This window comes from Grus americana, chromosome Z (genome assembly GCF_028858705.1).
Source record: "Grus americana isolate bGruAme1 chromosome Z, bGruAme1.mat, whole genome shotgun sequence".
Taxonomy (NCBI): Eukaryota; Metazoa; Chordata; class Aves; order Gruiformes; family Gruidae; genus Grus; species Grus americana.
In genome coordinates, this window is record NC_072891.1 from 24,237,748 (window position 1) to 24,264,471 (window position 26,724).

Here is a 26,724-nt window from a genome sequence, read left to right on the forward strand (position 1 = left end):
AAATCAGCTATCTTTACAGTACGTAAGATACATTAAAAATGTTAAAAGTATGTCTAGTGAACTTCTCCTGTTTAAGTGTTTCTGTCTGTTATTTTGAAGACATGTTGGCAAACTAGCAAAACATTTTTACAGATAACATGTGAAACCACAGTTTTGAATAATTTCCAAATGTGTCTTTTTGTTGGCTCTGGCTTACTTTAGCTACTTACGCTGGACTGTCACAGTGTCTTATAGATGAGGAGACTCCTCCCCCGCAGGTCCTGCTGCACTCTCCCCATATTGACCACGGACCCCAACCCCCATCTATGCTCTGGGGCCAAGTGCCAAAAGGTACGCACTCTCCCTGATAACACCACTGAAAGATTTCACAAGAAAAACACAAAATTAGCTTCCAGGCTGACAGAGTTATCAGGACAGAAAAATATAAGGGTCAGGCAATGACCAATTATAGGCATTAGCATTCTCTGTATAGAAAACAAGACTAATATTTTACTTTTTCTAGCCATGTTTAGACATTGGTGAGGGTGTGCGTGATTTGTTAATTGTCTTCACTCAGTTCTGAATTATAGGTCCCTAACACACACCAGAAGTTAAAGCAAGCTTAAAATAAAGATTTTCTTTTTTCTTCACACATCCTCCTTAACATTTCACATTAAAGAAACTGCAAGTTGCTTACATTCTTTTAAACACTAGGATTCATTTCTGAGATTAGTTTAGTAAAACACCCTTCACTTAGGATTCATGTAGGGGCTTCATTACACAAAATGAAAAATTCCCCCCAATCGTATTTTTAAGAAAGTATTCCCTTTTGTTTTAAAAAAGAAAATCTGGATGAGGTTACAATGGATGAAGAATTTGTTGCAGTACTTCATTTATACTAACCCTACAGACATAATAAAAGTAGTGCCAAAGCATTAGACATGGTACAGAAAATCATTAGGTAATAGCAACTGGCCACTTGTCCAGGGACAGAGTGAACATGTGTACTTCACTCACGCAAACACTTATACTTTGCAATAGTAACTTACATCAGACATACAAAATGACAGACAATTTGCACAAATGGCTAATTGTTAAAATAAGTTTATCACGTCCTTAATCAGAAACCTTTTTTAAACCATTCAGAAATAATCCTAACGTCCATAGTTTGATCCACATTCTGGTGTCTGCTGCATCACTGAGAATCTGGAGTAGCTCCGTCAGATAGCCCTTGCCCCACCGTTACAGGCTTAGGTGACACAGTAGAGCACAGCCTCAGGTCTGCTGTGACCTGAATCTGCACATTTCACTTCCAAACGTTGGGCATCTGCTGCCGAACTCCCTTGAATTCCCATAACAGACACAGTATTGACCCTTTCCAAAGAGAAACCCAGACAATTTCTGTGTCCAAAATCAGCCATATGAATTTGACAAAAAGCACTGAGACACGCACAGAAGACATGGACAGACAGACATATCCCTGTCCACCCATAAGCACTACTGGAAGACTCTGTGTTGACTTTATATTAATAGGTACAGCAAAGCCAAGTTTTCTCTTCTCTGCAGTCCTAAGGCTCAACTAAAGCCTCAGTCCCAGCATTGTGGGACATACCTAAACAAGTAAATACAGATATTCACAATGACCTGAATTACTCTAGATTTTTCTGAAAGCAACTGAAAAGAGAACCTTCAGTCATTACTCAGGAAAAAAAAAAATTTTAATAGTTTGATATGCACAAAGATTATACAGTGTTAGTTAAAGAAAATGAATAAAAATCCTTATTTTTTCATTAGAAATTTCAGTTTGAGTAAAAGGTACTCCTAGACTGTCAAATGTGTCAGAGTCTACGTGTGTAGCCTTCAAGAATGTACATTAAAATGATGTATTAATATTAAAATGTGTAGCTTATCATCAGCAAATGCACCTATATACATCACAGTTTTGCATGCAAACACATTACCATTTAATATAATATTTCCTTATTATATTATTCCCTTATTATTTCCACATTAATAAGTAAAAACTGTAGCATTAGTTTTCTAGCCACACTCAGTCTTGTTACTTCTCTCAAAACATTTTTATCCTCCAGGACCTCTATTTTCTCTGTATGTGCTATACCTGCTTTAAAACAACAACTGTTATAATCCAGCACATTTCTGTTTATAAGCCTCATCCTCTATCAGTGAGAGAAACAAAAAACAAGCATTAACATGTCCACAGAAAAGATAAAGCAGACCATTTTAAATCTCAAGTTCAAAATGCATTGCCTTTTCTACCAGGTCTGGCCGGGACAGAGTTCTCCTCATAGCAGCCTGTACGGTGCTGCGTTTTAGGTTTGTGACCATCGTGGATAACGCTCCGATGTTTCAGCTGTTGCTGAACAGTGCCATCACACCATCAAGGCTTTCTCAGATTCTCAACCTACCACCCAAATGAGTAGGCAGGGGGTGGGCAAGAGGCTGGGAGGGCACACAGCCAGGACAGCTGACCCAAACTGGCCAAAGGGATATCCCATACCCTATAACATCATACTCAGCAATAAAACTGGGGGTGGGGGTGTTTCCAAAGTAGTCACTGCTCAGAGACTGGTTGGGCAACACTTTGCTGGTGGGAGGTAGTGAGTGATTGCCTTTGATCTCTTGTTCACTTTTTCTTTCTTTTCCTTTCACTTACTGAACTATCTCAGCCCATGAGTTTTTCCTCACTTCTGCCCTGAAGTTAAATCTGAAGATTTACTGCTCATTTTGGTGCCTCTTCTTAATTTTCTAGTGAAAATTTATCTTTCATCGGAAGCCAGTGATGCATAAAATCTCTGTCAGAGTAATTCAAAATTACCAAAATCTTCATTATTTCTAATGTGACTACAGAAATATGCTTCCTCCACAAATTATAGCAACCTCATCTGCTATAATGAAGTAAGTAACGAGCATATGAAGAAACAAGAGCAGGTGACAGCTATTTTAAAAGAACAATCCTTCATGAAAGGCTTAGAACTGAAATGCTAATTCTTCTCTAACATTGAATAAGTAACTTTCAATCCATTCAACCAATTTGAATCTGTATAAAATGTGCAAAAAACTCTGTGAATACTCTAAAGAATCTGAGATTTTTCTTATAGAGATCTTTAACAATAAAAGAAAACATGATATTGTGGTACATTTGAGATCTCCTTTAGATGAATATTAGCTGTTTAACAGAACTAAGATTTACAATAGTATGCTTTTAGAAAACTCACACAGTAAGTACTCTAATAACGAGTAAAATTGATTTCATCTTTTGTAGTGGAAAAAAAAGAGATTAATTCAATTTAAATTTGCCATCTCAATTTTAACAATGTATTTTCAATCATTACTTCTACAATGATTTTGCCAGAAAACTTAATGTCCAATAATAACCTAAATTTAGCTCATCTTAATGTCCAATAATAACTTAAACAATCACACAATCTAGCTATTTAAACTGTCCTTTCAGCACACTGTGTTTTCACTTTTTGCACATTTGCCCCTCATTTAAATCCCTAGCATGGATCTAAATGATGGTAGAAAAGGTTACTTTATTATTTTAAATTCAAAGACAAAACAAACACTCCTATCAGTTTTGTCTTATTGTTTTATATGCACCATTTCCTTATCAGAGTCTTTTTAAAAAAAACTATCAGTTTACCCCTTCACAAACACATCTCTGAGTATACCAGAGAGAAACTTCATGTATATTTAAAATTATTATTACAAATTAGGAAAAAGCGTACCCTTTTGAACCCAGCTGATATGTAAAACCATCATAGCATGAATGTACTAAAGCTTCAAAACAGAACAGATGTACAATTTCTGTCAGTAGCAAGAAACCACTCTATTCTCTTTCCCTGTATGCAGAAAACAGCTGAGTAACTTTTATGGGAAACAGTCTAAAAACCTTCAGGCGTACGCAGACATGTACTGTGGAAAATTTCAACCCAAAGAGTTAAAAGTTTGGCAGGTTTATATAAGCAACTGAAAGAAGGTTTTATAATAAAGTGTTAGGTCATTTTAATTGTGGAAACCCCTCCCAACTCTGACAATAAGATATTAGTGCACAGTGCATCAAATTTGGCTTTGAGTTAATAGTTACACTGAATTTACGTTAGTAGTACACTGAATTTACATTAGTGTAACCAAAAGCAGAAATTGAACCTCCAAATATGATGAAGTACTCTGACATCTTGTTAGGCCTTTAGTGAAGGAAACATCATTTATTATATCTGGACAGAGCCTAGCAAAATAGGGCCTAATTTGGTTGTGGCCTTTAGAAGTGACTGCAATATGATGTAGTGGTGGTGATGATGATGATGATAATGTTTTATATAATTGTAACCTATTATTTTCTCCTTAGCATTTGGTAAAGAGAACTACGTATTTGGAAAGAGCTTGTGTTTTCTGTTTTTTTGCTATTTTACCAGAACTTTTGAAGCTACAGTTTACATACACGATTCTCTGCTGTTAACAGGGATGACCAGTTTACCTTTGTAAAACAGTTCTCATTTCCCTCTAAAATCTAATGATGGAATAAGATACTGATGGCTGGAAAAAGATGTTCTGTAGAGACCAAACTGATTAAAGCCTCTGGCAAGTGGACACAGCAACAGTGTCTTAAACCATCTAAGCTTGTTCATTGCAGTCTCATGGTTTAAAAACTATAAATTGAAGTAAATTGTTCCTTGTCAATGACAGGGAGTGCTGGTTCCAAAATAAATGTAGACTGTTGATTTAAGTGTAGGGCTTCTAACATTTTCTATTACTCTAATGAAAGAAAAAAAAATTTGGTAGAATGCGAAGCTGCCTCTATTTTCATCGGCTAACTCTAAGCACTGTTTTTTCAAATGACCTTTTCAATGATTTTAATTAACATAGTTTACCAATATTTCCAAACTCAGCATGGAAAAGCCATCACAATGATGCTAGGTCACGGGCCCTGAATGAAGCCATCAACAAGCATTAATAAACTGTGACAGCTGCCCAAAAGCTTTCATTCTTTTTGTTTAAACATCAGATTGCAAGTCAAAATGCAGTGTAATCTTTGTTGAAGCTAGCCCAGCTAGCATGGCAAAAGTCAGAATGAAAATAGATGTCAGTAGTCATTGTCAGTAAGAAGTCCAATCTGGAGCACTAAATCTTACGGGCAGATACAGCAGCTCTCAGACAGATAGTGGAAATTGTTTAATATAATAAGCTCTCTTCACTTTGTACAAACAAACAAAAAAATATTATCTTGAAAAAAGGCCTATGGAATTCCCCTTTTTTCCCAGTACATGTCCTGTAAATGAATAATTAAAATACATTTCTGTCTTCTTTAAGATCTCTGTAGATTTTGCCTTGTAATTGAGAAACACTCTTTTAGTATTTTTAATCTAAAACTAAGTTTCTGAACTTTGTCTGAAACTACTCATATACAGACATCATCTTAAAAATCAAAAAAATGTTCAGACAGATACGGTAGCACTTGACTTGTCTGTCGCAACATTGACTTTCTGTACTTTTCTGTTAAGTATAAGAGTTTATCAGACTGCACAGCAAAGTCCTTTAAAGCTAAACAGTTACGCAAGTACAACTGAATACTAAAAGAATAATTCAAAGTCAAAACAGAAAGGTCACTGGGAAATATGGGCTTTTAGGAAACCCTTTTATTAAGGCAACATTCTTCCATATGCTTGTATGATTTAGCTTATATCTGAAGGAATAAAGATTTTTTTATCTTCTGACAAAATAACTGAGTTCAGGCTCCAGATCTATGTTACACATTTTCAAAGTCCATGCCAGACCTAGAGTTGTAACAGTCCTTTATGAAGAGTGCTATAAAATTTAATAAAGATGAAACTAAAGAGTTTTTATAAAAAATACTCAAAAATATAGAAAAAATACGTAATGGGTTTTGGGGTTTTTTTTATCTAGGCTATAGAATTTTATAGCAAGGATAAATGTTTTATTAAATTACATATATAAAATAATTGTGAAGTAATTCTGTAGGACACTTCCATTAGGATGCAAATGAATTCTGAAATAATAAGTACTTTAATTTTCTAGTTCTTTCTTCCTGTAGTCTTTAAACAATAAATTGCTTCTTCAAATAATAAATTATTTGTACTCACCCCTTTTTCAATGCTCCCTGTTTGACAAAGAGTACCTTCAGCTGCTGGAATGCTGTTGGTAACACAGCGGTTACTTTTGCTGAGGCACCAGAGCTCTCTACACACTTCCTAGGAAAGAAGGCAGAAGCAAGTTGATCAGAATAAAAGCCTAAAATTGCTTCCAGTCGTCATACACACATGTATACACAATTTTGTTTTGAACAGAGACTATTAAGAACTGGGCTGGAGAGGTGAATCTATAGACAGTTGTGAAATATTCTGGAGCAATTTCAAAGCCACCATATTTTACCGAACAATATGCAAAAAGAAAATTCTGGAAGCAACAAATTTTAGAATACAAGAATGTGTTTTTCACGCCTGCCATGCAAGTAATGTTTTATAGTTCCATTTTTCTTCATTAGTGCTTATACTGGGCTTAATATATTTTAGTGTTGCTGTAAAAGTAGTCTTCAGATGTGCTGTAGTATCTCCATTACTGTCATTATCTGCCTCAAAATTACATGTTAAAAGGATACTATGAATTTTTCAATATCAAACAGAAACAATTATTTTTGTTTCCTTTAGTTAAAACCAAAGTTTCTGAGCTCAGACTACTTGCACTCCTCTTCTGTAACACTTGCTAAAACAGTGCACATGTATTTAGTACTAATTGAGCTAGGTACTAAAATATTTCCTTTAGGGTTTTTTAGATTTGCAGCTGGTATTATTCAGTCTATTCTATTTCCCTATGTTGCCAGTGTTAAACAAACACAGGTTTTCAAACAATCTTTTTTCCTACCAGATTTTCCCATTTGATTTTGTACATTTACTCATTTAAATTAAGCCAGTTCTGTTGACATTGGAGATTCATTGTTAAAACTATCTAAGGGTTGAAATTCATAATGTGGGCACGATCCAAAGTTGGCTGAACATTGGAAATTTTCATAGTTGCTTCAGTTGCCCCTGGATTCGGCTACATATGCAGAATGAAATCAGAAGTGGTTTGCTTTTACAGTAAATGACTTGCATGATAATCTTTGTTGTATTACTTTGAGATCTGTGCAAGAGTTCACAACCTGCTTATAGATATTTTCTAAGTATTTTTTTTTATTTGAAAGATACTCAGATATTTAAAATGATCTTATGATAGTCATTACTATTGCATTTTATTTAACTACTGCTTGAAATCATATCCTGCAAATAACCTTTGTATAGATTCTATGGCTGAACCTCAGTACAAAGGGCAAAAAGGAAAAGACAGTGTGAGTAAATTAAAGTTATTAGTGTGCCCCCCCCCCCCCCCAGTTCATTGTTCCTATGAGGAAATGAATGAATATCTGACACCTAGGCTATCTTTTCTATATACATCAACAGGAACAAATGTTAAGTTTTACCCTAAGATTCATGCTTCTTGCATTGTACTGAATACGAAAATGGATTAATTTATACATTATTCACTAGCTGCTGCAGTAACAGTTCAAGAGTACAAGCTTTTCTTCAATAATGCAAAATTCTTCTCCAAATTTAAAAGAAGCTGGTGCCATTCTTGAAGGACTGTGTATTACAGTGTGTTTCCTTTCATGATTGGTAGAAGCAAGGTATATTTTAAAAATCCATTAAAAACATACCATATTAGAATGGTCTGAAATGATGAAGAATGAGTACTGATGAAACTCTGGAGTTTCCATCCAATTTTTTACAATTAGACCTAAGCTATTTTGTGCTATTTGGTGGGTGGCTCTATGAAAACTTAAGTGAATTTTTGAGCCTCTTTTTAGGAGAAATCTTCCCACTTGGAAAAGTGTATCTGCAGCCAATGTAAACTATCTTATTTTTCAGATTAGATTTTTTCATTGAAGTAATGCAAACAGTATAAATATTTACTTACTTAAATCTCTGAATAAAACATTTGCTTTTGCCACTCAGTTGTTAGAATTTTCAGATTAAGACACACACTCATCAATAAATATAAGATTTAAAATATCAAATAGAACAGGGAAAGAACAGATGATACATCACAAAGATTCCTGAAAAATCGAACTAGATTACAAATTTCACAGCCATTAAGGTACTAAGTTTCAACACTAAATCAAATTCATATCTAAATCAACCACAAATCCAAACTTCAGTACAGTATGGATTTTAAATGTTTCATGTGTTGTTTACATTGTCAAATCATAATTAAAAGTGTCAGACTGTGACGATTATGCTTGTGACCTTGTGTTCATTTTGCATCTCATCAAGTTCAAATATTTAAATTAATAGCTGTGCTGACTTTGTGAAGTTTGAAGCCAAAAAAATTCAACTGCATTAAGAAACACAGATTTCAACTATTCCAATATAGACAGAAGCAAAAAATCAGATCTGGGTAACAGTCTGGATTTGAAAACATCTATGTTTCAGGGTGATTTCAGTCCAGAATTCTGGTTTGTGCTCCAGAGTTTACGTGCAGAATTTCACTACTGATATGCCTACACAAGCATACCATCTATATATTAACATATAAGGGGAAGCAGTACTTAAAACATGTATTTCATTGCCAGGCTAATGTATCCACAAACAAGAGTAACGATTTCCTTCCAACAGGATTCTTTCTGTATACTCAGGCTTCTTTGTGGCACTAGAATCCTTCAAATCGACTGAACTAACATCACCCAGAAATTTTAATTCCAAATAAATAATCAGCTGAACTGTGCAAATTAATGGATACGGCACTCCAAAACTATTTTAGCCATTCATCTGTTTGCAGGATGATTCTAAGCATGTCAGCTCATCTCCTTACTCCACAAAATGAGAAAAACATTTTCCTTCTTCCTAATTTGCTTTGGGAGATAGAATGAAAAGCACTATATTAAAACTACATATTATTACTGACAATAGTCTGGTAGTCCTTATTCAGAACTTAATTTCAGCAGGAGTTTGCCTCAGTAAATCCCTAAAGACAAAATGAAAGTAATATCAAATTATTATGGGCTCTATCATACTATTAATATTTGAGGAAAAACCTCTGCTAAATCAGAAAGCAGTTCTGTTTGAGACAGACATACAACATCCCAAAACCAACAGAATATTTTCTTATGGAAAACTATGCAAAACACAGAGGATTTATTAACTAATATAACACAATGTATCAATTTGTAGAAGTAATGTATATTAAAAACAAGAAATTAAAGTATTTTTGTAATTTCTTTTAAATATAGTCAAACTTATTTAAGAAGTTGTTTATTTTCCCCTGCTGTTTTGCATTTAAAAGAAATAGTAGAATCTGAAGTACATTCTCCATCACCCTGTACATCAAATGACAAATAACATTAGTAGTAATTTGAAATCAAATAAGATATCTAAAAAGAAGTGGAAAATCCATCTGTGCTGTTATTCCATTAAATGAAAATGGAATTATTCCAGGTACTACTATGGCTATGTCTTCTTTATTTTCACCTTATTTTGGAAAGTTAACAGAGAAATTCCAACTAAGGTGCATAAACCTTTCTGTTCTGAGCTCAACCCCACACCAGGTACTACCTTAGTTTAACAGTTATTGATTTGAGCTATTTCCTTACTACTGCCATCCTATCTGTAACATCTCTAAGCAACTGCTTTTAATAAGCCAGCCTTAAAACAGATGAGGAACTGCCCTGGAAAGGTCAGGCTCAAAATCACCAGTAGAAAGTATACTGCTTTTTTTTCCACACACTAACATGCACACATGCATGCACGCACAGCCACTCACCCTCACCCACCCACCAACATTAGGTGCCCCTTTAAGGTACCCTTTTCCTCACTGGTGGACACAGGATGAAGCTAACAAAACACACTTTTTGCCAACATTAATTTGTGTGAATAATTTACTGAAACTAAGAAGCATAATCTGAAAATTAATCAATGACTTCAAAGTCAGTCTCCAAGTGTGGGAATTTAATAACTATTAATTTGTAAAGCAAACAAGGGAAATTGTCTTTAAAATCCAGGAAACATAAACTGAAGCTGAGGCCTTTCACAATATCAAGACAAGATAGATGACAACCTGTAACGGTGTATCTTAGGGCTCCATGACTTCAGTTTGGAATTCGGATGCTTGTATTTGCAGTAAATTAAACAAAGCTGAACCCATCTAGAGAAAAAAAACAGCAAATCAAATCATCTTCCTTTTCCCTAAGTGTTATCAATGATGGAGCCTCTTTCTGTTGTGTCATGCAGAATTACATGCAGGCGTTTCAAATTATGCAACATCTAAGCATCCTATATCATAATCATCATAAATGGTAACAAAACAGCACAATGAAAACTCAGTAATATGAGAAAAGATCAAATGGCTGTGCTGTTCTTAATGTTTTCAACAGTAATGAAAGCCTCCAATAAAAGTTAGCCATTTGGCCCATAATATTAAAAAAAATGGATGGGAAATACATTCACAATGCATATTAAACTATGATAATTTGGGAGTTTCATTTTTTGCTCATAAAATTTTAAAATGTTAATTTAGGATTTTATATTACTTCGGCACGTTTAAGGTATAATATGCTGCACCTCTTGATGAGCATTTGCTAAAATAGGGCACAAAAATAATTACTTTGACTTGTAACTTAAAATTCAGACCTGAAAAGCATCAACCTAGAGTATTTTCAGCCTCACTGCTGAAATATTGCTGGCAACACAATTAAAACTAGAAGACTGTAATTATGGGTGAACTTAAGAAGTTTAGTTCAGATAAGCACCCAAAAGTTACCATGTTAGTGCTCTGCTACCAAATGCTCATTAAGTGATGCAGCATGTTATGAATCACAACATGCTGAAAGAATATGAAATAGAATCCAAAGCTGAAGTCATACATTCATACTATGTTGCCAGCATTCTTTCCTAAATATTGGGTGCTTATGTGAACCTTATGGAAACTACAGAAGCCCCACAAGGTCAATCACCTCCAGGTAGTATCTTCCCTTTCAAACCCATGCAACCTATCCCATCTTTATTCAAACCACATTCCAATCTCACTATTGCTTCTACTATCATCTAATACACTCCTGCTTCGATCACTAGCTTCCCCTTCCACTTTCTAAAAAGCTTTCATAAGATCCAGGCACACTGGTGTTACGTCTGTGTCTCTTGTGAAAGAGAGAGAAAGAGAGAGAAAGAGAAAGTGTGTTTGGACACAAGATAGTCCTAGGGAAGAAGAAAGGGAACTATGGGTACTTGCTAGAAAAAGATACAAAATGGATGTAAAACTACTTTAGGATTCAGAAAGAGAAAAACATCTGGGATTTCCCTTGGTCATACACATCCTACTCTTAAAAAAAAGAGGGAGCAAAATTCACTTTAAGAATAAAGCTGAAAGCGTTTCAAATGTTCTTAATTACAGCACGATCCATTAAGTCCTTACACAAGAAAAGCTCAAAACTTTAATTATTCTAAATGCAGAAGGCCTGCACAATAGTAATGAGAGGTTTTGCACTTGACCGGCAAGACCTTATGAAATAAAAAATAATGGAAAGGTTGAAAAAATTGACAGAGTATAATATCAGGATATTCAGTTCCTCTCTTCGCCTACACATACTTTCAACATCAATTTATGAGCAATGTAATATAAATCCATCTGACCAAGCTACTTATGCTCTGCTAACACACACCAAGTATAAAGAGACTTAGCCATGGTATGACATATGAAGCTGGGGGAAAAAAAGTCACTTTTCAGTGAGTTACTAAGTACTATGTACAGATTCAACTGAATGCACAATCCCAGTCATAGTATCAACGGATGAGGGAACAAAAGGGAACCAGTAGCTCTGGTGCAAAGATACACTAGTGACTTCTCTGCCTTTCCTTCTGAAAAAACAGCTTCCAGAATCTGATTCCACCTTCCTATAAAAACCCCATATCAAGCTTAATACCCCTCTTTATTTAACTGGAGTAAATCACATCACTGTTTCATTAAAAAAGTGACAGTTTAATTCAGTAATAAAGTTTGTAGCACCTGATTACAAGGGTCAATTGTAATTCAGGCTATTTTGCCCTAGAACAAATATTGCAGAACTGTTGTGTATAGCGATTTGCTTACTCTCCTGGATTTGAAAGTTAGCCGACCAATGCCATTTTGTTTTGGTATTACTAATTAGGTTAAACTATTCTGTCTCTGAACTGGCATGTGGGAAACTAGGAATCAGTGAAGGTATGACAACTGCATGTCCTGTATTTCTGTAGTTGACACTTTCCCAGCAACTTTCCATTAACAGTAATTAACTCTATGGCTGGTCCCCAGGACTCATTAAAAACTTCCTAGAAACAACTAACACAAGGGACCTATTGAAGGAAGGAGGAAGAATGCTTATTCTGAGAATGTATCTTCATTCTGCCTGTTTACAAGCAGTAAGTTCATAGCTTGAACTCTGTCCTCCAAAATGCACTAACAAAATGTGTATTTGAGTTTAAAGCTATTTTAGTTGGCAAACTAACTGGAGAACTTAATTGCAAACATAAGACCATCACAAAGAAGAGAGCTACCTGTCATCAGCTGAAATACATTACCTGATCTGTTAAACTCTAGTGTGAAATACAATGAGTGGTCCTGCTGACTTCAGCGAAGCTATGTATGCAAAGGAAAGGAGAGTTTGTCCCCTCTTCCCCCTACTCAAAGTATTTACTGACATAAAATGCAAAAAAAATATACCGAAGAATTGTAAGGCACTATCTCCGAAACCCATGCTAGCAGCCAGCAGCTTCACAGATCATAAAATGCACCACAGCAATATCAACCATATGCATGAAGTATTAACTGCTATTAAAATGTCTGAGGTTTTAGCCTCTGTCCTAAAAATGTGGGGACTAGCTCTAAAGCAAAGCATTATTTTGAACCACAAAATCTGTAAGTTACAGTCAGGCATATTCCAGGTATTATTTAAACTCATAAAACAGAGAAATTCAAAGACAAGACTGGAATTCTTTCCTGAGTTAACCCAGAGACAGCCAACAGCCAACTGTTATAAGGCAGATGCTCAAAGGTTAAGCAGGTAAGGAGTCAATGAAAAAAGTTCTCCTTACACTCACCTAAACAAAAGGATCAAAAAAGGTTCTGAACTACCAGGGGAACTGGCATACCAACAGAGCAAAGAACTGAGACACACTTAATCAGCAGAAGAGAATTCATACTGCATCACCCTAGAGGATGTAGCATATCCAGTAGCTACATAAATGAACAGGATCTAGCACTGTTCCTAATAACCTCAAAATATCCCACTGCAATGAATCCAGTAAGGTACCTGAAAGCGTGTATTGCCTTTAGGAAAAAGGTATGAGTCAGTATTGTATAGCGAAATTTCCACCATTACAATTTGGCTCACTGTAAGTCATAAATTTAACATTCTCCTGAATCTAAAATTGTACCCTAAAAATGCAATATTTTAAGTAGCTTGAGATACTGCCTCTCAATTCTTTATTCAAAGTATGTATTTCTTCACTTAAATTCTCCAAAATTGCCCCTGTATCAGAAATGGCGTATACTAGAAAGAACAATGCACATGTAACATTACAAGTATCACTGTCTACTTGCTAACATGTAGTTTTATTTTTTCAGCTCAAAGAGCTAAAGCTTTGACTTCTCGTCCGACTTAACGTGCTGAACAATACAATGGTTTTGCCGGAACAGTTCTGTCCATAAGCAACTAAATAGTTTTATTAGGTCTAGTACTTACAATAGTATCAAAAGAACTACCAAAGAGCTCATTTGAAGATCAAATTGGATCCTTGTCAGTAAACACACACACACAGAAAGACAGAAACTCGCAGCCCCTTTAACACTTTAGTTCTGATGCTTTAATCATTCAAACACCTCTCCATGTATTTAACTTCAAGTTCCTAAGTGAGAAAGCCTTCAGGTTCTTAAATGTGCAAAATTCTTTGCAGGATTTGGACATGATCTATGATCAAAAGCAACAAACAGTTTAAACATAGAGAGGTAATGGATGAGGAAATACAGAAGAAAAGGCAATGAATATAGATTAACATTAAAGCTGAATGGTTAAAAGAAGTAATTTTTCCAAAGGTTAGTAAGACAATATAACAGAATTCCAAAGGAGAAAGAACATGAAGATTTTCCAAGTTACTTTAACAACACCAACTATCTCAACAGCTACATCAGAGCCCAAAGGAGACTTGTAATTGTCTGGCCTTTGATTTGAGAGTTTGACTGTTTCTCTTGTCATGTCTCGCCATCACAAATCAGTAAAGAGCATGAAAAAGGCAAGTAATCTTCTCTGAGATTTCCCTTTGGTTTAGAACTTCTTTCCTTCTGGGTCACTAAACGTCATGTTGGAAAACCTGCTCTACCCCTTTTTTTACCAGGCACTTCAAATAAAAAGGGCTAAAAGAAGTGATAGAAATAAGTTAGTACACAAACTAGGTCCACTGTTAATTATGGTTTTTTACTATGTTTTTCTGTCCGTAGTTGCACATCTGTCTGTTAGAATAAGATCAATGAACATCTTCGTGTGAATAATACATCAAACAGGAATATCCAAAGCACTGACTGTTTACTTTTTGATAATGAAAGAGTTGAGCAGAGTATTCAACTCGGCTTTTTCTGGTATTTAGATCTAGTTCCACAACTCATTTCTAAAACCCCTTTCATATATGAATAGGTCTTTCTTGTGTAGATATTTTCCATCTGCACTACCAGCTTCCAAAGCCTTTTTCTTTTTTCCCCTTCAAAATTATCACTTGAAATCTGTATGATCATAATCATCATGATCACATTTTCAGAGCATTATGGCCATGGCGGATAATATTTTTAAATGTAGACACTATTTTAAATGCATATAATTTCTTAGAGTGGATATTACCAGACTTCTGCAATAACCTGTTATATTAATATAGGCAATCTGAATCCTATTATTAAAAATAGGGGCTTTTTTCTGAAACACTTATAAGTTATGCTTACACTGATGGCACACTGATGGAACACAATAGACTGTATCAATTCAGAGGACTGGTAATGTCACATGAAGACATAACTTCTTTTAACTTGCCTCAATTAAGTGTCAACCTCTTTTTTTGTAACTATAAGGGAATCCCAACAAACACTTTAAAACAAAAAGAAAGCAGAAGGCAGAAAGCCAAGATTACCTACACATCTTCCTTACTTCCAATTGTTTGTGGTTTAGAAACTGGTTTAAGACAGAAAGTGTACTGTGCAGCTTGATCATCACAACAATGATTACATAGTTTAACGGTGTTTGAAAAAAATAACATATATGTGGAAAAGCCAGGTTTTGCACATTATTAACTTTCCAGTTTAATTTAAAATGCAGTATATCTCCACAGGCTGTGCTATAAATCATGGATTAAATACCTGCAGATTTCCTTAGTCTGAAAATAAAAGAGTGCGTGTGGTGAGAATTTGTAAGAAAAAAGGGTAAAAAAAAAGGTATGGCTTAGATGTAGTGACAGGAAACAGGGCCCTTAAAGAACAGCAGTGGGAAGTGAGAACTTACAGAGGAACAATAAAGGCCAAAAGAGGTCTGCTGAGGGATCAGGAGTAGAAGACCCAGTGAGCTACTCAGCCAGCTTTTAACTCCTGTGCACAATATGATCTGCCAAAGAGGCATCCCAAGAATAATACTGCATTTATCACCTCAGGGATATTAAAAATGGACTTTCTTTGTAGCTAGCCTTTAGAGAAGTAAATAGAGTATAAATTCAATGATTACATTGTTTTATTTGAATAATCTAAAAATCACAACATTATTAAAACTATTCACTTTTAAACCACTAGATATATTTTCAAGGTTTATTTAATTTAGTCTCAGCTGATTATTTGATGACAAGCACAGCAGAATGCATCCTTTTACTACATACTTTGGGCTGCAAGATTTTAAGTAAGTATTTATAAATCGATTGCATAATGGCCTAAGTGTGCAAGTTTTTATTTCTACTGTAAATTTATTTACCTTAATTATTGCACACTGGTACATAAAGCCAAAGCTTTGCTAGTACTTAGCTATTCAGTGTTCTATTCAGCTATCTAGCTTCATGTTCCTCTGTTCCCATAACTGTAATTCATGTTTCAAAAAAGAGATCTGAACAATGTCAGAAACAATAAACTCAATGTCAGAAAAAAATAATTAAAAAACCCCAAAAACCAAGAGACCTGACAAATCAATACAAATACAAAAGTAATTTCAAAATGTAGCTTTAAATTGTAAAACTAAAGCCAACACAACAGATTCCATGTTTCAAGATTAATACAACATGAACCTGATCTCACTTAACTGAAATTGGGGAAAATTCTGTAGTACACTTTAGAAGGAGCAGGATCAAGTGCTCTGGGCTCCTTTTTTACCTAAAATTAAAGAATGCTTTCCCCAGCTTATTGTTACCCACACATTTTGGTGTACAGTACACACAAATGACTCAAGCAAAAGATGCAGGAAAAGGATGAAAATGCACCCTTTGCTTATGCATGATGGCACCAGACATGCTATCAGAAATCTGTAACCCACTACTGCATCTAGCTGAAGATTTATGTTATAAAGGAATATATACAATTGACTAAGCAGAACACTCAGCATAAGGATTAAGACTTCTTACCCCATATTTACATTGGCGGGATGTTGCTCCATACTGGAAGCGACACTGTTCATCAGCATCATACACCTGACCTGGGGCCACAGCTGGATAAAGAAAGTCACGCTTGGGAGGCTCATTATCAAGGCAAGTACCACGGCCCGAACTGTTCAACATAAAGGACCAAATCAATTAGGAATTCTACTGACTGTAAATCACAGTAATGATATCATGTATCTAGTTCTTACTTTTAACAGCACTGGGTGTGAAACAAATATGATTGCAATAAACAAAACAGTAAGATGGTACACCCATAGTAAAAATAAAAAATAATTAGAGGGAATTAAGAGATTAAAATAATTTTTCATCATTATTATTAACAAAAATGCTTATTTTAGATTGTGAAATAGATTTCATATATTATCCTTTTTTAAAGTGTGATAATTTCTGAGCCACACAAGACTGATTTTCATTTTTGTTTTAAGATTCCTATTTGTTTTCACTGAACAATAGCTACATTTGGTAATAGAATGAAAAATAAACAAATTAATCAAATAAAATAAATAAAGTTTACAATTCTTAATGACCCTTCTGATCCTTCAAACAGCTAAGTACAATCTTATAGATATGAGCAGCTCAATTGGTTTATATAAAATTAAAACACAGTTAAATTTCAATACAACTAAATGTTTATAGGATTAGGACCTTAACACGCATGCTTTTCTCCCATTTGAGTGAACAAAATAGTTACAGTGGTAAAAATTCTGCAGGATCTTCAAATTTACCTATACTAGGGTGAGTGAAAAAATTTCTATGGATCAATGACCTTTTCTATTGTATTAATAATATTTAGTCTTAAACATTCCATGTTAGAACTAAGATCATCATCTTTCAAAACTTTAGTATTTTCTTCTTTTATATTCACTGTTTTGTTTGGTGATTGGTGGGTTTTTTTCCAAAATATGCCCATATTCAACTGCAACATTTTAGCGCAGTGGAATAAATAACAAAGCAAGCCAAATGCAGGCAGAGTTCTGTTTAGAAAACTTTGTACTTTGCTAAATATAATTATTCAGTTTTATTTAGTCAGTGTGCATAAAAGAGGACAGATGCTTTTTTACTTTCATTTCACATGTGAATAAGTGAGGATTTTTAAAGAATTCTTATGCCAACACTTTAAATTTTTTTCCGACATTCCTACAAATTTTGCCAGCACTTATGGTTTTTTTTCCAAATCTTTTCCATGCACCTTGCCAAAGGAACATAATTTCAGAAGTGAATGTTCTGCACTGTTTTTTGGAGATCTCCAATTTTCTATACTTTTCATCTGCAGATTAAAAAAACAATCAAAAAGCCTCCTTTAACTACATATTTTATGTTCTCATTTTAACCCTATTTTAATCAATTCTTTGAAATACTACAATAAACTCTTTGGAAAAACAAAGTAACAAACAACTGCCAACCATTTCAAAAGAAGGCAAACAGCAACTAAGTCAATAACCAGGTAAATACAGGGGAAAAAAAACCACAATATAATCCGTTACTAATCCCAATGAATTCAGTGCGATTTACCTGCGCACACGCACACACACCCCCCCCCAGCTGAAATCTATCTTTAAAATATCAGCTGTGTGGTTATGGTGTAAAAAATAATGTACTTGCCCCTTCATCCCAGTTTTAATTATTGCAAGCATACATATTTTCTAATAGCAGAAGATAGATTATCCTACATTATTCTGAAATATTTCAGTGTTGTATTTTGCATGTATGAGGAGTACATCTTAATAATTCCAATATGACAATAGCTGAAATAAAATCTGATTTTTCTGGATTGTCTGGACCAAATTGCAGATAGGAACTTTGCTTAAACAACCATTGGGAAGTTCAGCATTTGACATCAGCTTGAGCTAGTAACGCATTTGATGGGAACATTTCCACAGATGCCAATAGTGCAAAGTTTGGTCTGTAAACTGTGACACTGTAAACAGACAGCCAAGGACACGGCATTACCTTTGGTGACTGTCTCCATAGGCATACGTAACCCTGCACAGAATCAGATCTAAATCTTTAAATTCACCTGGCTTGTAAATTCAAGTCTATACCTACTCCACAAGACATACAATTGCAGAAATGTAAGTCAAAATCCTTGTAGTAAATACAAAAATATGGCTTTTCTGCTCTAATGACAGGTTTTTCACCATAATGGGTTACCGTTGTGGTAGTAAAAAAAGCAAGAAAATTATTACTAAGCAGTCATTCACTTACTAGCCACATTACATCACCACCTCTCAGACTGTTTCTTTCCTTCTGCTTCATTTCTGTTCAATTTAGTAGTTGAACAAAATTGACACATTTCACAAACTTAACTGTGAGAACCTGATACTGTATTGTATGAATTGAAGTATTTTGGAAAAGAAATAGCATGTGTCACAAAACACATTAATAAAACCAGGGACTTTCCATTGGTAATGAACGGTCTCACCAAAGCTGTACAAAGGATGAATACAGGCTGAGGACGATACAACCTCTCCAGACAACTTCTCCAGGACTCAGGAATGGCGTAATACTCTTGAGTCTATGTCCTTATTCTCCCTTTCTCTTTGCTCCATCAAAGCAAAACCCAGATACTTGAGGGGAAAAAAAAATTGCCAAATCTAGTGCAATGAATCAAAAGGGTGCAAGAAGAATAACGGTACCGGATCAGTTTATAAACAGAGATCTAATAGTTATTACCAATCAGGCCTACAAAAGTGAAAAAAGCCCTCTGTGTAGATGGAAAAAAGATAATTGTAAGGCAAAGAATGCCCAAATACCTTCATCTCTGCAATTTTAGAAAATGTCTACTCTCAATCGCATTTGTGCTTTGTGATTTTATCTTATAAAGGAGGCATATACAAAGTCTAAAAACCTACAGGGTAACCCTGCAGAGCATCTACATTTTTGAACAGGGAGTGCATAAATCTTTAGTGTCTGCAATAGAAATAAGATCATAGAATGGTTTGGCTTGGAAGGGAGCTTAAAGATCATCTAGTTCCAACCCCCCTGCTGCAGGCAGGGACACCCTCCACTAGACCACGTTGCCCAAAGCCCCATCCAACCCGGCCTTGAACACTTCCAGGGAGGGGGCATCCACAACATCTCTGGGCAACCTGTTCCAGTGCCTCACCACCCTCACAGTAAAGAATTTCTATTTCTATTTCTATTCTAAATCTACTCTCCTTCACCTTAAGGCCATTACTCCATGCCCTTGTAAACAGTCCCTCCCCATCTTTCCTGTAGGCCCCCTTCAGGTACTGGTAAGCCGCAATTAGATCTCCCCAGAGCCTTCTTTTCTCCAGGCTGAACAACCCCAACTCTCTCAGCCTGTCCTCACAGGAGAGGTGCTCCAGCCCTCTCATCATCTTTGTGGCCCTCCTCTGGACTCACTCCAACAGCTCCATGTCTCTCTTGTACTGGGGCCCCCAGAGCTGGATGCAGTACTCCAGGTGGGGTCTCACAAGAGCGGAGCACAGGGGCAGGATCACCTCCCTCGACCTGCTGGTCACACTTCTTTTGATGCAGCCCAGGACACGGTTGGCTTTCTGGGCTGCAAGCGCACACTGCTGGCTCATGTTGAGCTTCTTGACCACCAACATCCCCAAGTCCTGCTTCTCAGGGCTGCTCTCAAACCATGATGATCTCAAACTCATCCTCGCATTCTATTGACTCCACAAGAGTACTCCACTAGTACTACTAGTACTCAAAGCCTCTCTCATTTTCCTAATTTTAGGTTAATTTCATGAGGTTTTATGGCACATAGTGGGACTGGTTTCAATTATAAAATAGCTAAGCTTGATGTCATCTCATCCCAGTATTCCAGTGTAGTGTCTCAAGGGATCTTTGTAAAACACTCTACAATATAATTTAAACATTGTTTTGTATTTTAATATCTCAGGATAACAAATTAATCTTCTGTTTGGAAGGATGTCAAGGATACTACAGCATTCTCTGAAAGCTTAAGATCTCAGACATACTATCACTTCTAACTGCTTGATCAAAGTAAGAGCAACCAGGGACTCAATGTTAGAATCTTCAAAGACAGAACAATGCAAAACTGAGAATCATCACCACTGTACAGACATCACTGTTGTATCCAAGTCAAATAAAGAGAAAAAGCAAAAACCATGGATGTAGACCTTTCAGGGTTTATGATATTACAGTATCTATTCCCAAATATCTCAGAAACATATACAGCAGAACACAACTCCTTCAATGGTTGAAGAAAATATCCCAGAACACTGGCATTAAAAATATGTTTTCAATGTTACAGAATTGGCTCATTCATAATAATGATGTGGACTATAATGCATGCTATGATTAACAATCATAAATTAAATGTATTATAAATATTTGTAATTATTTGTTATAGCTAAGCTATAGCTATATATCATATACATAAATATATGAATAGTATACATAATATTTAATTCTGTTACCAAAATACCGATAAAAATACGGGGGGAAAGATTAAAATATATTAACTATATACACAGTGCATTTTATACATACACATAGAAATAAAAACATGAATTATTTACATGTCTATATATAACACTTCACTCCTAACAGAATCCTTACTTAATATTTATTACATACTTTTCCTGAGTAAAAACTGATTTTTAGAGAGCACCAGGATATACTTCTGTACAGGTTACAAAAGCTGCTTAACATGAAATTAATTAATAAACTACAGATTGCTCAACAGTCTACAGATAATAATATAAATATTTGCAGAATCAGGGCATAAGTAACGGAAGTGTGGTTTGGAGTGGTATGTTCAAAATTAAAATGAAACAGGATAGGATTACTAAATGAAAACATTCTTGAATGTTAGGGAAATTCAGATATTGATGTGGATTTGCCACTCACTCTCATGATGAATTCTACTTCTTTCCAATCTTTTACACAAGGCTGGCTCTATGTCTTGTTATCTACTTCATAGCAAATACTCTAATTTTGGACAATCTTTTCATAATACTGATTTTTTCTTTTGTTTGCTAGTAGATAATTTGCTATTGCTTTACTGTATACTTTCTTTCACAATATAGTCTGTGTTCCAAAGCATTCTTTTATTCATTTGAGTAATTATCCAACAGCTATATTAGGAAAAATCTATTGGCCCATCAATCAAAATCATCCAGCTACCAAAATCTATTAGTAATTGGCCTTGAGAGTTTGGGAGATACTAAGCTATAAAATATTGGAGCAATTTGTTGTTCCATATTTACTTCATCAAGCATTGTACAAGTAAGAATCTGCTGCTACTTCTGCCCTTTACAATTTCTTCAAATTTAAACAACCCAAGAGGTAGACAAGGAGTAACACAAAGTCAACGCTCAAAAACATATTGGCAGCCCAGTTTACAGAACTGTTGGTTTTTTTAAGTAGGTAGTCTTTTAAGCAAAACATAAGACTTTCAAAGTTTCAGAAATCTACAGTAATTGGGGACACACCCTTTCTACTCAATTATCTGTCAGTTTAAAAAAAGAAAAAAATCCTAGTAAACTTTAAAGAAAAAAGAAGCAACTGAATAAAGGATTCCAAGCAGAAAGTACTCTTCTTGATGTCTAGGTGTCTGCGTAGCTCTATAGGCACACTTTATAACAATGTGCTGGATATAATGAAACTTGCACTTATGAACAATGCAGTTGATAAACTGAATTCAGGCAATCTTTAACATAAAGCTTGACAGAAAACAGCTTTTATATGCTAGAAGAAATGTTTTCCTCAAGAAAAAGAAGAATTTTCTTTGGCCATGTCAGAGCCTGTGCTGGCTGGTCATTCTTCTTGAGAGCTCTGAGAGATCTATTAGCAATACATAGCTGTGCTTTGTCTTATTGTCATCCTTTGAGCCATATTCATCCTCTATCCAGCCATCCTGAAAAATAAATTGCTCTCCCAACTAGTGCCTGACTGAATCAATACCTTCTAAGTGATACTTAATTCGCGAGTAGCTTCAGTCTGGAAAATTTGTTTCTGGGTGTAGTTTTAAGAAAGGCTCCAGGAAGAGAAGGATGAAGGTGAGGCTCTACTTTGTCACCAGGATGACTTCTGTTTCAAAATGCTTCTGCCTAATGACAAAGGACAATATGGTATCTGCAGTACAAAATGGCACACAGTGCAAAACTGCTGAGGCAAGCGGTGACCCAAGCTAGTAAACTAGTAAATCCACATTAATCTACCTTATCACATAATATGGTAAACACATACTGAACTTCTAGCAAAATTCATTCCAGCTGCATAATGCTGGTGCCATGACAGCCCTGCCCAAACTTGTATCCAGATCCAAGCTGAGAAATCTAAAAGATGTTGCCATACATCATACAGACTCACGGCCTCTTGGTTTCTGCTTGGGTATCTGCATTTCATCCCATCGTGCTCTATCTTTCTTGTTTGACATAAATAAATGAATTCTAAACTAGCCATACTCATTCAGCACAGAAAAAAAGACTTGTCTTCCTTGTTTGTAGTCTAGTGGGTCCTGTCTCCCATTCTGGAGGAAAAATGGAAAGGAAGAGGGCAGAGTCTACTCTATCTGGAATAAACATCTAGAGACAGAGATGACAATATCTTGAGGCTTTACCTCTAAAGCTCTAAATCAGCATTTTCCTCATCTGTTGGTAAATTATGAAGAAAAAAAATGGAATAATTTTTCCTGTCTGGATACAGACTGTTCTGCTCTTATAGGAGCAGTCAGGGAATTGATACCACATGAAACTCGCTATTTTTCTTTGCTTCTTGCTCACTGATCATTATCTGCAACAGAAAAGTATCTGCTCTTAAAGCTGTTCCGCCTTAAGGGAAGGTGTGAATGGGTAAAAAGAAGTGTTCTAGGCTTCTAACAGCTGTCCTGCAGGTACCTGTGTAACTATCTTAACAGTTTCCTGCTGTTATTGAGGAGACGACACAAAAAGCTGGGGAGAAAACTAGAAACTGGAGAAAAAAACTACAGTTTTACTGACTATTCTACTTTATGAAATAATAAAACAACCATGTCAAGAAAAAAGTATGAATTCATTCTTGGATATTAGAACCACAAACAATAAGAAGCATAGATATATAATGAACAGATCGTGTTTGACAAATCTGACGTTTTAAAAAATAGATTGCAAAATTAGTAGATGAAGGAGAAGTTATCTTTGGCTCTTAGTACGTTATTTAACACAGTAACCTACACAATTGGAAAATCTACTCATAATTGCAATGTATAAAATAATGTTTATCCAAGGCGGCTTTGAAAAAAATAACATCTACATTCCAGGTTACAAAAATACAGCTAAAATATTATAAAAAGATAATTTATTATTGAAGCTGCTATGTGTAGATCTTTTTTTACTCTAGCTCAAATATCACTTCAGTATCTTCAGTAATAATTTTTTAATGAAATTCACAGATGGTAGTAATTCCAGTAGAGTTGCAAACACTGGCAATGATAGAGAAGTATCTCAAAAAACCTGAAAAGATTAGAACTATGGGAACAGATTCACCAAAGTGCTATTCTGGCTTTATGCTAATGTAACTACAATTTCACTGGCATTCCACAGACTTAAAAATGAAACCTACCAGTGAATCAAATCTAGGAAATGGAAAAAAAAATAGTGGAGTAACAGTAAATAATAATAGAAATTTAAAAAAAAATTAAACATGAAGTAGAGAAGGCACAAGCTAAACATGTTTTTAACTGGCAGAAAAAAACTTGAAACATCACTGCATACATACCAATTAAAGAAACAAGAAAGTTTGTTCAGGCTGAAATTTAAAACCATGCAGGAACATTATGAACAAATGTTCAGCTCTATTATATTTGCAGCATAACAAAAGCCACAGACTTTTACCACGTTTATTTCTCTAAACCCATAAATAAGAAATTACTTCTTAGCTATCTGTTAATTATGTCTTCATCAATAGAAAACTTATTGCCAGGACAATTATGGGATCAAAATGGAGTTCAGAGGAGAGCAACAAATAGAAGTAAATAGACAGAGAATAGAGGAACTGTAACAGTAGGAAACAAACCCCCAAATGCTACAAGAAAATACCTGAATTGGAAGATTAGTAGTCAGAACTACTAAGCTGTGAAATAATCTCTCAGCAGAGATGTGAAAATCATATTCTTTGCCATGGTTAAAACTAGGCTGCACAACATTCTAGAAAGACTACTAATGGGAACAGTGTTGAATTAACAGAAATGATTGGTAATGATAAAACAAAACTATCCTGTATTTTTTTTATAGTAGTAGTGTTAAATGAATACATACACATCTCTCCTGAGAAAATCCATTTATATTGTGAGAAACCTGTATCACACATATATGTAAGGATGACTTACTCAGTGTGCTTTAGTTCAGACACTCATCTTAAATGCTCCAGTACATAAAATTAGGTGGGTGCACAGTTCATTGGGGTGATACAAAATGCCCTAACATGACGCAGTAACTGAAGTATTTTTCCTCTGAACAGCATCAACATTAAATGTCTGTCTCTGCCCACTGACTATAGTGAGCTCAAACACCTCTTCAGACCAGTTCAGTGATCCTCTACATTTGAAGCTACATCTCAACCAACCTAAAGAAAATTTATCAGCCTGGATGGGTCCCTTCAGGTAAGATTCAGAATACAGCATCTTATGCTGAGGTTAGACCCCTGAAAGAGGAGGAGAAGCTCATTTTGTTCTTATTAGTCTTATGGCTAGACCACTTGATTGGTTTAAGTCCATCTCCTAAAATATATCAAGTGTCTGAATTATTGAACAACCTTTATTTCTTAAAGGAATGATTGCACTGACGACACTGAACCTACCAACCAACTGCCACTTGCTCTCATAAAGCCTGTCTTATGCCATTTAAAAAATCCTGTTATTAATCTGTTCTCAGTGACCTCACAGTTCTGCGTTTGTCTTCCACAATTTAAAATTCATATGAAGGCTTCATTATGCCTAATATATGCCAATGTATACACTGACATAAGCACATTTTTTGAAACAAACATATTTTGACTGTTTAAGATTTTTCATACAGAAGTAAAATTTCAGGTAGCAATCTACTTCTGGATAAAAATCAACACAGAAGTACAGGTTAGCACAATTTTAAGGTATTAAGATCTATGCCATCCTTTCCTATAATCTTTATATTCTCACCAATGATACCACAGAACATTGATAGGTAAAAACCCACAAGACTGCATGAAAAAAATCCGGAGAATGAAAGGACTACAACCTTGTTCCCTTCATTAGATTCCCTCACAATATGCATGTATTTAAAAAAAAAAAACTTCCCATCATTCATAGACAAATTCCACCCTTCTCTATTTCTCACCCTCAGATTAATGAAGTAATGAGATATGATCAGCACTTCAAAATGTTTTGAATAGATTAAAAATGAGAACTGTAAGGTGGGGAATGAAGCAGAAGAAGCTTTTGCCATTACATAGAAAAAGTGCTCTACAAAATAAAAATCTTAAGCGACTTGCTATATTTCGGTCTATTCTAAAAATGTAAACCATCAGAAAATGTCACTGTATCTCTACTATTTATTCTGAAAGGTGTCAATTTTTTGAAAACTCATCACTTTTCTTGAGAGATTACTTACTCTAAAAAACTGGTGATGTAATCCCGACTGCAGGCTGACCAAGAGAAAGGGTTGGTGTTTGCTGTAATATGAGCTGCCATTAGCTTCGCTGCTTCATGACCTTTGGTCCCACAGGAATTTCCAATTCCATCATGATTCATACCAAAACTGCCCAAAAGAGGAGGAGAGAAAAAAGCTCATTAGTTTTCTACAGCATCAGACATCTCTTAAAACTTAATGTCACCTTTACAGAAATCATGTTGGACCTCAAAGAACACTTAATACAGGAGGACTCTTAAGTGCAGAATCAGGATCAGTCAAGTCCTGTTTAGCCTATTCAGATCTCAGAATACTGCTCAATTACATAACTTTCTTTTCTGCCACAGACTTTTGAAAGCATTTTACTTATTTTCTAAAGCTTTTAAAGAAAATCTGACAGTATTCTTGCAAGATAAATACAGAGCATGGTGCCTGGATAAGGAATATTC

General features: G+C 35.2%; 1 protein-coding gene across 3 annotated transcripts in view; it reads right to left on the reverse strand.

The window, feature by feature from the left end:
* The window catches only part of ADAMTS6 (ADAM metallopeptidase with thrombospondin type 1 motif 6), a 156,781-nt gene that overhangs the window by 54,406 nt on the left and 75,651 nt on the right, over window positions 1-26,724 (reverse strand). For 2 of the 3 annotated variants that reach the window (XM_054810072.1, XM_054810071.1), the window contains exons 10-13: window positions 26,258-26,404; window positions 16,656-16,797; window positions 6,102-6,209; window positions 210-355 (exon numbers count right to left, since the gene is read on the reverse strand). In XM_054810072.1, coding sequence (XP_054666047.1) covers window positions 210-355; window positions 6,102-6,209; window positions 16,656-16,797; window positions 26,258-26,404 — 543 coding nt within the window. The remainder of the gene's footprint in view (window positions 1-209; window positions 356-6,101; window positions 6,210-16,655; window positions 16,798-26,257; window positions 26,405-26,724) is intronic. The other variant, XM_054810074.1, reaches the window with a different exon arrangement.